The sequence below is a fragment of the Triturus cristatus genome, chromosome 10 (assembly GCF_964204655.1).
Source record: "Triturus cristatus chromosome 10, aTriCri1.1, whole genome shotgun sequence".
In the NCBI taxonomy this organism is placed as follows: Eukaryota; Metazoa; Chordata; class Amphibia; order Caudata; family Salamandridae; genus Triturus; species Triturus cristatus.
Genome location: NC_140593.1, coordinates 24,572,709 through 24,588,972, shown reverse-complemented (window position 1 = coordinate 24,588,972; position 16,264 = coordinate 24,572,709). Strand labels below are relative to the sequence as shown.

The 16,264-nt window shown below is 46.3% G+C and overlaps 1 protein-coding gene across 1 annotated transcript in view; it reads right to left on the bottom strand.

The window, feature by feature from the left end:
- The window catches only part of LOC146788743 (vomeronasal type-2 receptor 26-like), a 527,880-nt gene extending 511,821 nt beyond the window's left edge, over positions 1-16,059 (bottom strand). Inside the window, exons 1-2 of the mRNA XM_085630959.1 lie at positions 16,007-16,059; positions 13,552-13,849 (exon numbers count right to left, since the gene is read on the bottom strand). Of these exons, the coding sequence (XP_085487085.1) occupies positions 13,552-13,849; positions 16,007-16,059 (351 nt within the window). The remainder of the gene's footprint in view (positions 1-13,551; positions 13,850-16,006) is intronic.
- Positions 16,060-16,264: the final 205 nt, after the last annotated feature.

Here is a 16,264-nt window from a genome sequence, read left to right as displayed (position 1 = left end):
TTTGGGAGTAGGGGGTATTTTTAACGTTCAGGGTATGTTTAAGGTTTTGGTTGTGCTGCGGTATTTTGAGGGTTCACGGTACGTTTAGGCTTTGGGGTACAGGGGAAATTTTAAGGGTCAGGGTGGGATAGGGTTTTGGGATGTGGGGGGTATTTTTAGGGTACAGGGTGGGATTAGGTTTTAGGGTACTGGGGTATTTTTAGGGGTCAAGGTGGGTTATGGTTTTGGGGTGTAGGGTGTAACTCTAGGGTTCAGGGTGGGTCTAAGGTTTTGGGGTGCTGAGGTATTTTTAGGGGTCAGGGTGGGTTAGGGTTTTGGGGTGTAGGGGCTAATTTTAGGGTTCAGGGTGAGTTTAGGTTTTGGGTTGCTGGGGTATTTTTGGGGTTCAGGGCGGGTTTAGGGTTTTAATTATATATATAATATATATATTTTTAAATGAAAAATACAAAATATATAATATATATATTTTGAAATAAATATATATAAATATATATATATTTATTTCAACTCAGCCCCCCTTCTAAAAAAAAAAAGACCGTGATCGTGCCGGAGGCCCCGCCCCCTCCCAGCAACACTCTGCAAACACGCCTTGTGGGCGTTTTAAATTGGGGAATTAATTCTCCTTCAATACTGGGTGTCCCTGGGGGCCAACTAGCCCACCAGGAACCTCCAGTAAGCGCCACAGGGCTCGGTTGCAGAGAGGTGGTCCAGGCCACACCCCTTTTTACACCGCTCTGCAACGCAGTTCTGTGGCGCTTACTGGAAGTACCTGGTGGGCTAGTTGGACCCCAGGGACCCTCAGGACTCAATAGAACTTAATTCCCCAACTTAAAACGTACCACGGGGCGTGTTTGCACAGTGGTAAAGGGAGGGGGTGGGGCCTGAGTTGACATGTGTGCAAACACACCCTGTGGCGTGTTTTAAGTTGGGGAATTAATTCCAACTAGCCCACCAGGTACCTCCAGTAAGCGCCACAGGCCTGGGTTGCAGAGAGGTGGTCCAGGCCACGCCCCTTTTAATACCTCTCTGCAATGCAGCTCTGTGGCTCTTACTGAAAGTACCTAGTGGGCTAGTTGGACCCCGGGGACCCTCAGGATTTAAGGGGACTTAATCCCCCAACTTAAAATGCGCCACAGGCGTGTTTGCACAGTGGTGAAGGGAGGGGACGGGGCCTGAGGTGACATGTGTGCAAACATGCCCTGTGGCGTGTTTTAAGTTGCGGAATTAATTCCTCTTCAATCCTGAGGGTCCCTGGGGGCCAACTAGCCCTCCAGGTGCCTCCAGTAAGCGCCACTGCGCTGCGTTTAAGAGAGGTGGTCCAAGACTCGACCCTTTTTACACCTCTCTGCAGGTTCTTAAATATCGATACTTGTTCCATGTTTTAATTTCCAAGAGAGATAGTTTGTTTAATGTTTTGTGTGATCTAACAGTCATAAATCAGGTTCTTGATATATTGATTTCGAGGTCCTTAGCTAGAGAATAAGAGTTAAAATTAGTCAAGAGCTGCTGGTTGTCCATCAGGTCTGGGGCAATGGCAAATCGGAGTGCAGTTTAGATGCATCTATATTCCCTAGGGGGAGAGCTATCACTAGGTTGTTAATATATAGAGAAAAAAGGGTAGGGGCCAGATCACATCCTTGTTTCACTCCCCTATGGTATAGGGAAAAGATCTCTAGTTCCTGAATACAATCGTTAAGTTTACTTAATAATTCTTAACAATTGTCAAGCATAGACGTTCTGCAGGGTATGAAGTAGGCTAACTGGTGCGTAGTTTGCTGAGTTTCCCCGCTCCCCCTTTTTAAAGATGAGTATGATTTCTGCCCCTTTCCAAGTGTGAGGGATAGGGGCTCCTGCTGCTACTGCATTAGTCAACCAATGGAACTAGGGAACTCGGACTGCAAAGTCATGATGGAACACATCTCCAGGGATTTTAGCTGGACCTTTGGGCCGTGCCAAGTTTAATTGAGAGAATGTCTAACCTAGTCTCCTCAGGCATAAAATATGGATCTGAACTAATGTGATCAATAAAAAGAGTGGATTGTGCCTAGGTGTCCATCAGGGGTTGCTCATATAAATGGGAGAAATAAGCCACCCAGGCCCCTGGGTTCAGGTGGCAGTCTATCTCTGGGGTTGCAGTCCTACTCCAATCATGATCATTTTCCAAAAGAGGGCATTATCCCCCATTTTGGCAGCCATCACAAGGTCCTCCCAGCATGCTTCCTCCCAGGCTGACCAGGCTTCCCTTAGTGTCTTATGAAGGCATCTTAGAACACGCACCTCTTGCAAATTAGTATTTTTAGAGAAATTATTAAAGCCTTTTTTGCTTCAGGGCACGTTTTTGTGTACCGTAGGTTGCTTTCTACTTTGGTGTTGTTTTCTTTAGAGGGGGCCTGGTCAGGATTGATTTCAAGGCTAGTGGCAGTTTAGTTTGTGCATCTGTGGTGGGAGCACATAGAGAGTCTAGGGCGGTGTCCTCAGGGAACACCTCTGCAAAGGCTTTATATATTTCTCTGAGGGTTCCTGTGCTATTTAGTAAAGCAGGCCATTTAGCGGATCTGCGGTTATTCGCAAGTGTTGTGGTAGTAGTTAGTGAAGCAACTATAGGATGGAATTGAGTTACATAACACCATAATTTGAGACATAAGGGGTAATGATCACTTTCCACCCTGGAGTCTACATGGAAATTATCCAGCCTGTCCCACATAGGAGCCCTGATCATGATGTAATCTATTTTTTAAAGATACTGGCCTTTCCTATATGTCTGAGCTCCCTGTAATCGGATGTAGACTAAGGGTGGGCGTAGTGGGCGTAGTGGGGCTACGTGAAGCAGCACGTAGTGTGCCCAAATCTACGCACACTACGCGCTTCGCGTAGCCCCACTACGCGCCACCCGCCACCCACCCACCCTACTTTTAAAAGATTAAATTAATTTGTAATAAAGCAAATTAAAGGCACTTACCTGACGCGCGGCGTCTCCCGGGGCTCCCTCTTCCTGTTTTTCAATTTTCCTGACAAATGCGCATGCGCGGACGCCCGCGCATGCGCATTTCTTGCGAGAAATGCGCATGCGCGGGCGTCCGCGCATGCGCATTTGTCAGGAAAATTGAAAAACAGGAAGAGGGAGCCCCGGGAGACGCCGCGCATCAGGTAAGTGCCTAATTTGCTTTATTACAAATTTATTTTTCCTTTTAAAAGTACGGCGGGCGGGAGGCGGGTGGTGGGCGGCAGGCAGCTACGCTTCGCCCACGTAGTGTGCGTAGGCGCTGCCTGCTTCGCCTACTTCGAAAACTGCGAAGCAGGCAGCGCTACGTACACTACGTGGGCGAAGCGTAGTGTCGCGCCCAGGGTTAATGTAGACCTGCCATTGCAGACTCTCAACCAGCGTAAAGCTTACAACCTGCAATGCTGCGACTGAACTGGGAACGAGCTGCTTTGTATTAAGGGATGGAATGCCCCAACTCTCAACTTCCTATTCTAAAATCTTGTCATAGCTATATATGGGTTCGGAATGTATATTGAGTTCACCTCCTAAAACTATCTGGTCACTTGGAACTATTAAGCACACAGACTTTTGCAAGATGGCTAGAGTAGGTGATTCCATGCTCTTGCTTCTAGGCCTGCAATACACATTGTATATGTATAAGCAACTCCCCTTGGGAAGAGTAATTTTTAAACCCAGAACACCTGGGGAGATTATGTCCAAGTTCAAAATATGGAGGTTGAGGTGTATTTTTATACAAATTGATAACCACTCAGATGCCCTTCCATGGGTAGAGGGAAGGGCATTAGCTTGATAGGTGATATACCCTTTTTTGTGGGGCGCGGATTGATTAAGACAGACGCTAACTAAAGGGCAGCTGACAGAGAGCAACCGTAATAAGTACATTGTGGTATTCTGGACATGTACACATACCTTGAAAGGTGGCTGCTGGTATGCAAGGTGTAGGCAACCACCAGGTACATTATTGAAATCACAGTGTGGCGAGGATTGACCCCTAGCCCTGAAGAAATTGCCAGAAAGTTATTAAATGGCAATGAAACATGTTGGCTTCTCATAATGAACTGATGGAGTGTGACAGTAGGTCTTGGTTTTAAAGTGAGAAAACACACAGCAGTGATTCAAATTGGCAGTAGTGCTAGTGACTGTTTAGCTTGTTTTTATGTTGTAGAAGCAAGAAAAACTCTTTTTCTTTGCTTTGACAGTAGGGGGTCTGGGTTGATAGGCACACACATACTTTTCGGGGTTCGTATTTTACCTTTTTCACACTTTTAATTCATTTGTGCACATTTTTTCACATTTTCATGTTTTGGTTGTGGAGATTGCCAATGATGATAATCGGAGCACACTGATGAGAACCTGTCAGTAGCTCCTATGGTGGTGTTTCCGTGAGGTGACTTCACTTCCTTCACACATTTTTTTTTTTGGGATATGATGGCAAAAATGTTGGCCGTGGAAATCTTTTTAAGTAAGGGATAGGAGCACCCAGTGTGTACAGCATTCACAAGCTGTTCCCGAAGCAGTTGAACCAAGATTTTGTTGTGGAGATGCTCATGATGTTCATCCCGATGTATAGCAGGTTTGTTTTGAGTGGAGGGCGACGTGCGCTATATCCCTCTGTAGCTCCGCTTGTAAAGGGTAAGATTCTGTGGCCCAGCTTTCTTGCAACATGCAGATTTCAAAGTCTTCTATCAAAGTCTTCTAGGTATTGCATCCAGTCTGGGTCTAACAGATTGGGTGTGATGCCTGCAACATTCCAAGAGATGATACTCAATGGGCCAGCTGGCAAAATCGATAAATATGTTGGCCAATGATTGGAACACACTCTTGTGAGAGACCTAATATTACAAGTTATATATAAATTATTTTAATTGGAGCCATTCCCTGTGATATGGGTTGTCAGCCATGGATAATAATGTGGATATTGGAAGGCACTAACTATTAAACTTGATTGCACGACTTCAGATCATTTGCAATAACCCTGATGAAGTCAGTGGTGTACCTAACATAGATGAAACACGTGTTGGCTACATTTTCATGTTGGATGTATTGGACAACTGTGAATATTGTAGTAAAGTGGAGAACACATCTAGATCAACCTTTTGTGGAGACTTGTGATTTGGACATAGGAGCTCTAGATAACTCTGAGAGTAGTTGAACTTAGCTCAAGTCTGATGAAATTACTCAAATGAAATAAAAGTTGTTCTGGATGGAAGAAGAGTAGCTCTATTGCACGCTAGAACAAGCGATGGCAAAGTGATGGTCATTAGGTTCCTCCTCAACAAATCTTTGCTGTAGAACAAGATTTGTTGCCCTCCTATACCTTTACTGTACCTGCAATAATAGGGAAGGAAAAACCTACCCTCTAAACCAAGCGTGATGGGTTCCCCTTGGAGAAGAGCCCAATCATGCTTCTCCATGGAAAATACATGCTGGTACAGCTGGAAATCATTCCTGGGGCAACTGGCCCACCAGTCCCTTCCTACTCCATTCCCAGAAAAGTATTATAAACATGCAACAATCATAGTTTGCAAACTAGCATCATAGGGTGCTAGGATATGCAGCCCAGTAATGCACTTTGTGGAGCCCTTGTCAGTTTTCACACATCACTCTTTGACCCATATGCTTCATGATTGTATTGTAAGTTTTAATTTCTTGGTTGTTGTCAACAGCAAAGCACGATTGATTGGCTTTTCCAATTTATGACTGTAAATCCCTTTTCACTGAAGTAGGTCTACAACCAAGGGTGTGAGGTGAGTGGGGAGGGAGCATTACATGAAGGCAATACCCTGTATGTTTGTGCAAACACATAGAGTTGCACATTTGTGAGTGTGTAATCAGGAACTCATCTCAGACCCATTGCAACCTTGAAATGTTTTTCAAATTCAGTGGTTAACCTTTGTCAAAGGCAGAAGTAAATATATTTCCAAAGTGATGATCAATGGGAAAAAAATCATTTAAAAAATGTTGTTTCGTCCACAGATGATGGCATTTAGATATGAGTAATTGTAGAATATGTACTCTTATTAATGTGAAAAAGCCCCTGTATTGGTAGAATTGTGATTTCTTAGAAATGTTTCTGATATTCTTCTGGCATTCTGTGGCTGTCAGTAAATAGTTTTGGGTGTCCATCATGAAAAAGTATGGTGGATTTGTGAAACTCAAACATCTTCACTCTGCCTGTGCACATTTCAAACTTTCTTTTAATTGCGACACAGGTTACAGAGGTAGAATCAGTGGCAGCTACCAACAGCAGATGTGATTTTGTCCCTATACTAGTCCTCTCAGAGAGAACTGCATGTCTTTCTGCCTTAATTATTGTTATTGTGGCAGAACCAACATCTGCTCTACTCCCAGAGTATACCACCGCAGACATAGTCATTGCTGGGTCAGACAAGGGAGGTGGTTTCATTGATCTCCATTTTGAGGCACCTGCAGTCCAACCTGTGACTCACCTGGGAGGTCCTGCTGTTGCAGGGATTTTGCTCTGGAACAGAACTATGCTTGGGACCATAGAACATCAGTATGCAAGGACTGGGACACCATATGACCTTAATACCTATGTGCCCGAGTCTGACAACCAATAGTGCCTCACTTGCACTCCTAACATTACCAGAAAACCAGTGAATTGGCACCCCAGAGCACAACAATCTGGACCCTCTCAGGGATCACTGTAACAGGACTAGCAATGGGCAAAGAATTCCGCTCTGCCAGCAGAGTTTGTGGAGTTTTGCTCATTTTGCATTGCGTGGGGAGTTCCACAAAACTCTGCGATGTGACGTGAAGAGGAGTTTTTTCTCCTGTGTGGCTCACCAGCAGTAAGTTGGCGAGTGTTCATGAGAAACAAATCATTCTATACCTCCTTTCGGACAGATTTCTCAAAGTGGGCGTTTACAGCAGGTCGCGACCGCTCACGTTGAGAAATATGCCACTCAAGTTGAGGAAACTGCTGCTCGAGTTAGAGGCCCACTCAAGCAGCAAAAAGCATCAGCAATCTCAGGCATGATGTGAAGTGCCATTTGCGCTGATTTTACAGTGTGGGACAAACTCCTGGTTCTTAAAATCTGTGTGAGCAGCTCGACCTAACATGCTCCATCACTTGTGGAGCTCCGCGGAGTGTGGTAGACTTTTTCTGTCACTTTACGGAGTTCGACAAAGTAAAACTCTTGGAATTCCACCCAGGCCTAATCAAGACACACCCTTTCGCTGTCTCACTCATACTTGTACACAGTTAGATAATAAGGAGACACGAGGAAAGCTTAGAATATTTATTCAAAGTATTTTGCTCTGAAATGCAGTTTATGTGCCACAATTAGGAAGCAAATGAATAGTAAAAACACTGTCAGCATGGTTAATAATCCATATACGAGGAAAAGCTGTATCATTTTATAAGACAGAGTAACCTAACCTCCCTCCACTGCTCCTAAAGCTATGTGGTTATATGAAAGATCCCTGAGATTATTGACTGATCCCATAACTTAGCATACACAGATGGATGCTCTAAATCTCTGCAGATGCAGGGCACTTGACTCAGAACTCTCATTACATGTGTCTGTTTGTAGCTCATGTACTCATCTATGATAGGATATGTATACACATAAACAACAGCCACATTCTTGTGTTATGTCTAGGTGCTAGTGTGAGAGTGAATGACAAGGGACATTGTTGTTTGACATTGTAGGTGGTGCTCAGACTAAATCCCAGGAAAAGAACAGAACGCCAAAAAATATGCAGGTTCCGTGTGAAAGTACAATGTGGCACAAAGGCAAGCGGATTTATATAGTAACATGCGCAAAGGAAATTAAAGCCTACAACTGGCACAGTTAGGACAACATTGTGAAAACTGCTGCGGGCCATTAATGAAATACATGACTCTGCTGCCTCTCACTTCCTTGACATCCTTGCATTCTTCATCAGGGTTGTGATGGAATAGCTCCTTCTTGTCTGCACAGAGGCACTGAGCTGCTTGCTCTTGGGCAGTCACCCAAGTGTCACCGATAGGGAGGCTTTTAGGCAGACTTGAAGGTACAGAAATGGCCAGTGTTTTATCAGAATGTCCGGCTCTTGAGCCAGATCACTCCCTCCATCCAGGGATCTCCTTACATCCAGCTCAGGCATCCATAAGGTGCTGTGAGGCAACAGCCTCAAGGCACCTCCTATGGGTCAGCTGCAAGTGAAGGACTGTAACTGGAAGATGCAAACAGGTTTATCCACAAGGGGTGAGCGTGAAGGCAATAATGCATGTTAACCTGTATCATACATGCCCCTTGAACCCCCTGCTTACTTAACAATTTGTATATGTAAGGTTGACAGTGGGATATTACTGGACAGGAGGCTGCAGCTTAAAAGCCCTCCATCTCCTCATGAAAATGCAAGTTTCAGCCACACACCATAATGAGTATAATCTGAAGTGTTTTGTTTAAATTCAACTGGAATGATTGCATAAGCAAACTGTTACCAACATGTATTGCTGTGAAGTGCTCTGATAACCTCAGGTAATGCTAGCACTATACAAAACTGCAAATACATAAATAGATAATGAATATATAAACCTCCCTACTATAGAGGCATCCTTCCCCCTTCCTCTCTTATAATCCATGCTGTTCCTATGAGAACCATCTCCTGGGCACTCATGGGATCTACTGAGAGCTGAGGAGGTGGACGGACAGAACACCCTCTGTCCGACTCACATGTGTCCAGACCCACTGAAAGTCTGTTAAACAGACTTCATTGTCAGTGAAATTGCTCTCCCTCCCTCGCAGCTCCACCATCAAGTGCGGCCTTCCCCCGAGCCCCTGCACTCTCGAGTGTTCGTGTTCGAGGCCCTCCTCCACCCGCAGGTTTTATCTGCGCCTCATCCCTGGTGGTCAAGTGGACCTCTCGCTGCGCTCTTTCTCTCTGTTTTCACAAGTTTTTCACTGATTTCAATTTCTCCCTTTTACTCTCCTTCTGTGTCCTTCGTCCGTTTTCACTCATTTTTCACTAATTTCAATCTCCCGCTTTCACTCCCCCTCTGTGTCTTTCCTTAATTTTCTCTTGTTTTTCACTGAGTTCAATCTCCCCCTTTCACTCCCCCTCTCTGTCTTTCCTTCATTTTCTCTTGTTTTTCACTGATTTCAATCTCCCCCTTTCACTCCCCCTCTGTGTCTTTCCTCTGTTTTTATTAGGCTGGGCAGTAAATTCCGTTCCGCTTGCAGAATTTGCGGAATTTGGGTAATTTTGCATTCTGTGGAGAACGCGGAATTGCCAAAAGTTCCGCGATCCGTAGCTTCACGGAAGTTTTTGCTTGTTCACGTGTACAAAATGCGTGTTTGTGAGATATTTCCCCCGAGCACACAAACAGCATTTGTGAATAGCAAAAAAGCATTATGAACGGGCGCAACAAGCAACTCCGTGTGTTCGCAGAATTTCTACTTGCTTGCGGATATTTTCTACCGTTTCGAGGAGCTTTGCGTAGCGCGACTACGCAAATTCCGCCCACCCCTAGTTTTTACTCATTTTTCACTGATTTAATCTCCCCCTCTCACTCTCCTTCTGTTTCTTTCCTCCACTTTTCTTGAAATTTTCACTGCCTCATTTCTGCTCTTTCCTCTCTTTTTGCCTTTTTCTGCCCGTTTTTCTGTGCTGCTGCTGCCCCCGTGAGCCCCACAGCACGACCAACGTGACCGGCTGAATCCAGCTCCTCTCCCCGCTCTGGCCTCCCATCTGTCCAGCCCTCCCCAACACCTGCTTAATGGCGGCTGCTGCGTGGGTGTGCCGCTGGCATGCCAAATGCGTGCCAAAGGCAAGCCTGTCTGCGCCTGTCCGCGACCCGACCATGACCAGTGCCAGGAACCCTGGACCTCCGCAACACTGACACTATGACCCAGTGGCACTCCACGCTCTCAACCCAGGATGGAACAACAACTGCAAGCTAGCATCACCAGCTGACACCCACGGACCCTTCAGCTGTCACCACTGCCAGCAGACCTGCAGCATCGCCAAGACCACGGACCCGGCACAACCCACCCGCAAGACCACAACCAAACCGAAGACCCTGCAATGCATCCTCCTCAATGTCTGATCCCTCCACAAACATGCCACCGAAGTCTGGGACCTCCTCCACAGCACCACCCCTGACTTAGTGTTCTTCACCAAAACATGGACCAACTCCACCTCAGAACTGGACATCGCTATCGCCATTCCCCAAGGATACAAGATCTCCAGGAAGGACCGCCCCACCCACCAGGGAGGAGGAATCAACATCACCCTCAGATCCACCCCCCACCTGAGAACACTCCCTGACGAGCCCACAGACCTGATGGAACACCTTCACTTCAAGATACTGGCCAGCCCTACCACCAACCTCCAAGGAACCCTCATCTACCGACCCCCTGGACCCTGCAGACCTGTCGCCAACTCCATCATGGACATCATCTCCCCACATGCCATCATCGCCACCAACTACACCCTACTCGGAGACCTCAACTTCCACCTTGAAACCAACTGAACCCCAGCACCACATCCCTCCTGGACAGCCTCCACAACATTGGACTCCAACAGATCATGACCAAATCCATTCAGTCAGCAGGACACACCCTCGACCTCCTCTTCACAACAGGAAATTCCATCACCTTTAGCCATACCACCAAACTCCCATGGACTGACCATTGATGCCTCCACTTTACCTTCAGAACACCCACCATCATAGACACCAGCACATGCTCCCACAAAGAAACTGGACCAGACTCACTGACAACCAGCTAACCTCATCACTCAGCAACTCAATCCTAACCATAGCGAAAAAAGACGACCCCAACACTGCAGCCGGAGCCCTGCACAGATGGATTTCCGACAGCACCAACACCATAGCCCCCCTCAAAAAAAACAACACCCATGCCAAGAAAACCAGATGGTTTACCACCGAACTTCAACAGTCCCGACACACTTGCTGCCGCCTCAAAATGACCTGGAGGAACACCAAATCCATAGACGCCCACAACAACTTCAGAGCCGCCACCAACGCCCACCACCAACTCATCAGAAAAATTAGGAAAATAGTAGGGGTGGGCGGAATTTGCCAAAGTGACTTTCGCAAATTATCGTGAAAATGTTAAAAATCTCCGCAAACAAGCGGAAATATCGCGAAGATGCGGAAGTTTTGTTCCTGCCTGTTCGCGGTATTTTCTACGTGGTCGCGGCTCGCCAACTTACCAATGCGGTTGCTCGCGGGCACGGTCATCTTGTTTTCACTCTTCTCGCGGTGCATGATCGCGAGAAGAAAGACGTGATCGCGCGATGAATGACATTACTGCGGGCGCGAACTGTCGTGAGACAGCGCAAATGGCTACCAACAATCCAACATCTCGTGGAGAACGCGACCGGATCGGGAAAACTTGTCGGCGAACGCGGGGATTCAGGTAAGGCAATCGCGCGTGCGCGAGAATGTATTATTTTACAGCACGAGCAAGAAACAAATTATCGCTAGGCTGCAGAATGAGGAAATTTTGACATTTTCGCGCTCTCCGCGGAACGCGAAAATGTCAAATTATCGCAATTTCCGCGAGCGGAACGGAAATTCAGCCCAGGCCTAGAAAATAGTGATTGAAGACAGAATCTCCACTCACACACACAACAGCAAAGAACTCTTCAGCATCATAAAGGAGTTTGCCCAACCCACCAGTAAGTCCACCGACATCCCTCCCTCACAAGACCTCTGCGACAAACCCAGCACCTTTTTCCACCACAAAATCAAGAGCATCTACGACAACTTCGACTAAGACAACCAACACACTGAGCCCTCACCAACCACCCCGACTCCTTGAAGCCAGTGATCGATAATTAGACAGCCCTCACCACCAAAGACATACTGAAGATGATGAAGTCAATCTACTCCGGGGCCCCAATGGACCCCTGTCCCCACCACATTTTCAACAACGCCACCAGCACCATTGCACCCATGCTCTGCCACACCATCAGCCGCTCCCTGGCAACTGCCTCGTTCCCCGACAACTGGAAAGACGCCGAGGTCAACTCCCTCTTCAAGAAACCCTCGGTGGACCCCACCGACCTCAAAAACTACAGATTCATCTCCCTGCTCCCGTTCCCAGTGAAAGTCATCGAGAAAGCCTTCAACGGCCAACTCACCACATTCATCGAAGAGCACAACATCCTCAACTTCTCCCAATATGCTTCAGAAAAAAACACAGTAAGGAAACCCCTCTCCTCGCTGCAACAGTTGACATCCGCACCCATCCTGGACAAAGGAGAAACAGCAGCCCTCATCCTTTTCGACCTCTCAGCGGCGCTCAACACAGTCTCTCACTGCACCCTAATACGCAGACTCCACGATGCAGGGATCCAAAACAAGGCCCTAGACTGGATCAGCTCCTTCCTCTTCAGCAGAACACAGAGGGTCAGACACCCCCCTTTCCTCTCCGACCCTACACCAACCACATGCGGAGTCCCCCAGGGGTCCTCCCTCAGCCCTACGCTCTTCAATGTCTACATGGCTCAGCTCGCCCCCATCATCAGAACCTACGGACTCAACATTGTGTCATACGCAGACGATACCCAACACATCCTCTCCCTATCCAACAAACCTAATACCACCAGACACAACTTTTGAGAAGGCATGGAAGCATTCCCCAAGTGGATGAAAAACAGCTGCCTACAACTAATCACCAACAAAACAGAAGTACTCATCATGTGCCCAAACCCCACCACCTGGAACAACACCTGTTAGCCTCCCACTCTCGGAAGCCCGCCCACCCACACGGACCACGCAAGCAACCTGGGAATCATCCTAGACTCCAAGCTCAAAATGGACTGCCAGATCAACTCCGTCCCATCCTCTTGCTTCCTCACCCTCTGCCTCCAATGTAAGACCTTCAAATGGATCCCCCTAAAACACAGAAAAACCGTCACTCATGCCCCGGTCACCAGCAGACTCGACTACAGCAACGCACTCTATGTGGAATAAACAAAAACCTCACCCGCAAGCTACAGAACATTCAGAACGCAGCCGCAAGACTGGTTCTCGTCCTGCCAAGACACTGCCACATCTCCCAGCACCTGCACAGAATACACTGGCTCCCCATCGAAGATGGAGTCACCTTCAAGATGCTCACCCATGCCCACAAAGCCCTCCACAACACCGGACTAGCATACCTGAACAGCTGACTCAAATTCCACGAACCCCAGAGGACGTTACAATCAGCACAGCTCTCCTACGCCGTGGTCCCCCACACCAGAAAGACCAGATCGGGAGGCCGCTCCTTCCCATTCCTCGCGGCCAGAGCCTGGAACGCCCTTCCGCTCCACCTCAGACAGACAACATCGCTCCCCATCTTTGCAAGAAACCTCAAAACCTGGCTCTCTGACAGCCCCCCCTTGATGGACTTGGACCTACTAACCCCAAGCGCCTTGAGACCCTTACGTGTGAGTAGTCACACTTAACAAATGTCTGATTCATTGATTGGAGATTGTGCCTAAAAGGAAACATAAATTCGCTTTGTATTGGTTTCAGAATGAAGAATTTCTAAGGCATGTCATATAAGTAAGCTTCTTCTTACCTGCAGGTGCCTGTAGAGCCCAGTGATGGTTGCCATAGCAGCAGATGTGGTCGATAACATGTCACCAATGACAGCAGCCAGGACCCCTCTCGACCGACATCTGTAGTTAGGGACTGGGACCGAATCTTCTAATCCTGATAATAACCCCATTGTGCTTAGGGTCACTTGGGCCATGTTGAGAAATGAATTAAAGACCTCAAAGCCCAGGGTGATGTTGGGTAAAAGGTCAGGATTCTTGTTAATCTCCTCAATGGCAAAAAAAAAGGCGAAGAAATGTCGAATGTAACGAGGGGTAAGGCTGCAAGAAAAATACATTACTTTGAGTTACTTATTATGCAGGTGGCTTTTGAAGATAATATTCTCTATTTTATAGAGTTGCTATTTTTGAAATAACAATCAACCTCACTCTTCATTATCCCTTTTATCCCCTTGTGATTAGGACTCTGTAAACACCCTTGGGGGTTCCACAAGGATCTACCCCCTCCATCTCTTTTAAATTCTATCTGGAACCTCTTCTTGATTTCTTTAACTCATAGAGTCTCCCTTCCCATCAACATGCAGATGATATGCAGATTTATATAAGACTTAACAAACCAACTTCTTTGACCGGATCAAAGACTACATAATGCTGAGCGTCCTGACAGTATCTGAAACTGGATTAAAATCCAACTGACCTTTTGATTTCATTAGCTGGGGCCCTGAAAAAACACAACTAAAGAGCGGCAGTTTCTCATCAAGGGCATCAGAGTTCTGTTCCTTTTACTTTTGCCTCCATTGATAAAAAGCAAAGTTGTTGTTACATATGTTAAAATTCCATGCAGCGCTTTTTCTTGCTTCGGTACATGCAGGTCAATTATGCATGCAAAACCATACCTATTTGGAATCTGTTTCAAAACTACTAATATTACTCAAGAATATCTATAGCCTTGTGAGCTATGCACGGGAGGGAAGGGCACCTGTAGTCAGACAGTCATCAGGGCTACGTGCTCACCGGGGTAATGATACCTCTGAGGTATTACCCCGGTGAGCGCGAAGTTTACATTGATAGTCACGTAATATTTATTATTCATTTATGCTTGAGTGGACTAGGGATCTTTCATGGTCCTGACGAGAAAGCCGAGGGGATGGCTTTCGAAACATCTTGACCTACAAGGTGATATCTCATTACAATAGATCACCTCCATTCCCCTTTTTAGTGCTACCAGCTATGGAAAGCAATAAATCATTTTTTTCTACTAGCCAGATAACTTTTAACTAGCACCACTAATCCTTTTGACCCTACCTCTCTCACATCTGCACCACACATAGGGCCATATGTAGGTAGCTAAATACCGGTCGGTAACGGCCTAAATTCGGTAAATATCCCGTTACCGACCGGTATTTAGGCATTTGAGATGTATGAGGCATGATTTAAGGATTCGGTAATTTACCGAATCGGTAATGGATCGGTAAAATACAGATTCGGTAAATTACCGAATCCTTAATTCATATGTAGGGAGCAGTCAAGTGAGTGTTTGACTGTATTCAGGATTCGGTATTTACCACCAAATATAGGTTGGTGATAAATATCGAATACCTGTCAATAATCTATTTTCCGCTGTTATGACAGTGCCATGTGGCAGACATACATGCCCTTAGGGCATGTATGTGCGCCACATGTGCACACATGCACGAATCAGGGGTGCAACAGGGTGTCAATGTGACACCCTGCCACCCTTGTATATGCTCCCCCTATTACCGAATCGGTATTTACCGATTCTGTAATGGTGATTGGCTTCCCATTGATTCCTATAGGCCTCCAGGCCCATAGGAATCAATGGGAAGGTATGCCTCATTACCGATTCGGTAAATACCGAATCAGTAATACCGAAACTTTCCGAATCGGTAAAGTTTACCGATTTTTTACCTACATACTATTTACCGATTCTTAAATACCGAATCGGTAAAATTCGGTATTTATGAATCGGTAAATAGTATGTTACCTACATGAGGCCCTTTGTCTTTTCACAAAAAAGTGCTCCCGCGTTTCCTTTGGTCTCAGCATGCTTGGTCCCGCAGCAGGGCGGGAAGAACCTGATGATGAAGCATGACACCGAATGAGCATTTGGTGTGTGAGGGTTATCAAAAAAAAACATAGTGTTTCCCTGGTCAATTCGTTGGGTTACACTCATTGCAGCCATCCATCTATATATAAGAGTTTCAGATTCGGAAGGATATATTAACGTTAGTAGTAAATGGAAGAATCTTTTTGGTTGTTTTATATTTTTTGTCTGCTCATATAATCTAACTACTATGAAGATACTTGTCTAATGCACACACAATTGCCTGTTTTGTTTCAGCAGGCAGCAACCTAAGAGCAATGAAACAGTGTCTCACGGCAAGATTGGTGTGAGCCAACTCCTCCCTGGGCGTGGGTAGCCCAGGCTGAAAAAGAAATGGTACAAAACGAACTCACCTTCTTGTAGGCAGCTCGGGCACGTAGTGCCGCAGCTCACTGCAACCTTCCATTCTCGACAAACATCAGCACACAGAGAGTGCGAAAGTGGAATTGGATTAATAATTTCCTAGCTGTCCTAGCTATTTGTGCAGAGATAAGATCCAACAATACTCCAGACTTACGGGCTTATTTACAAGCCCCTTGTGCCACTTTTGTGTCACTTTTCCCATGTTAAAAATGATGCAAAAGTGGCGCAAGGGCCCTGTAAATCTGCCC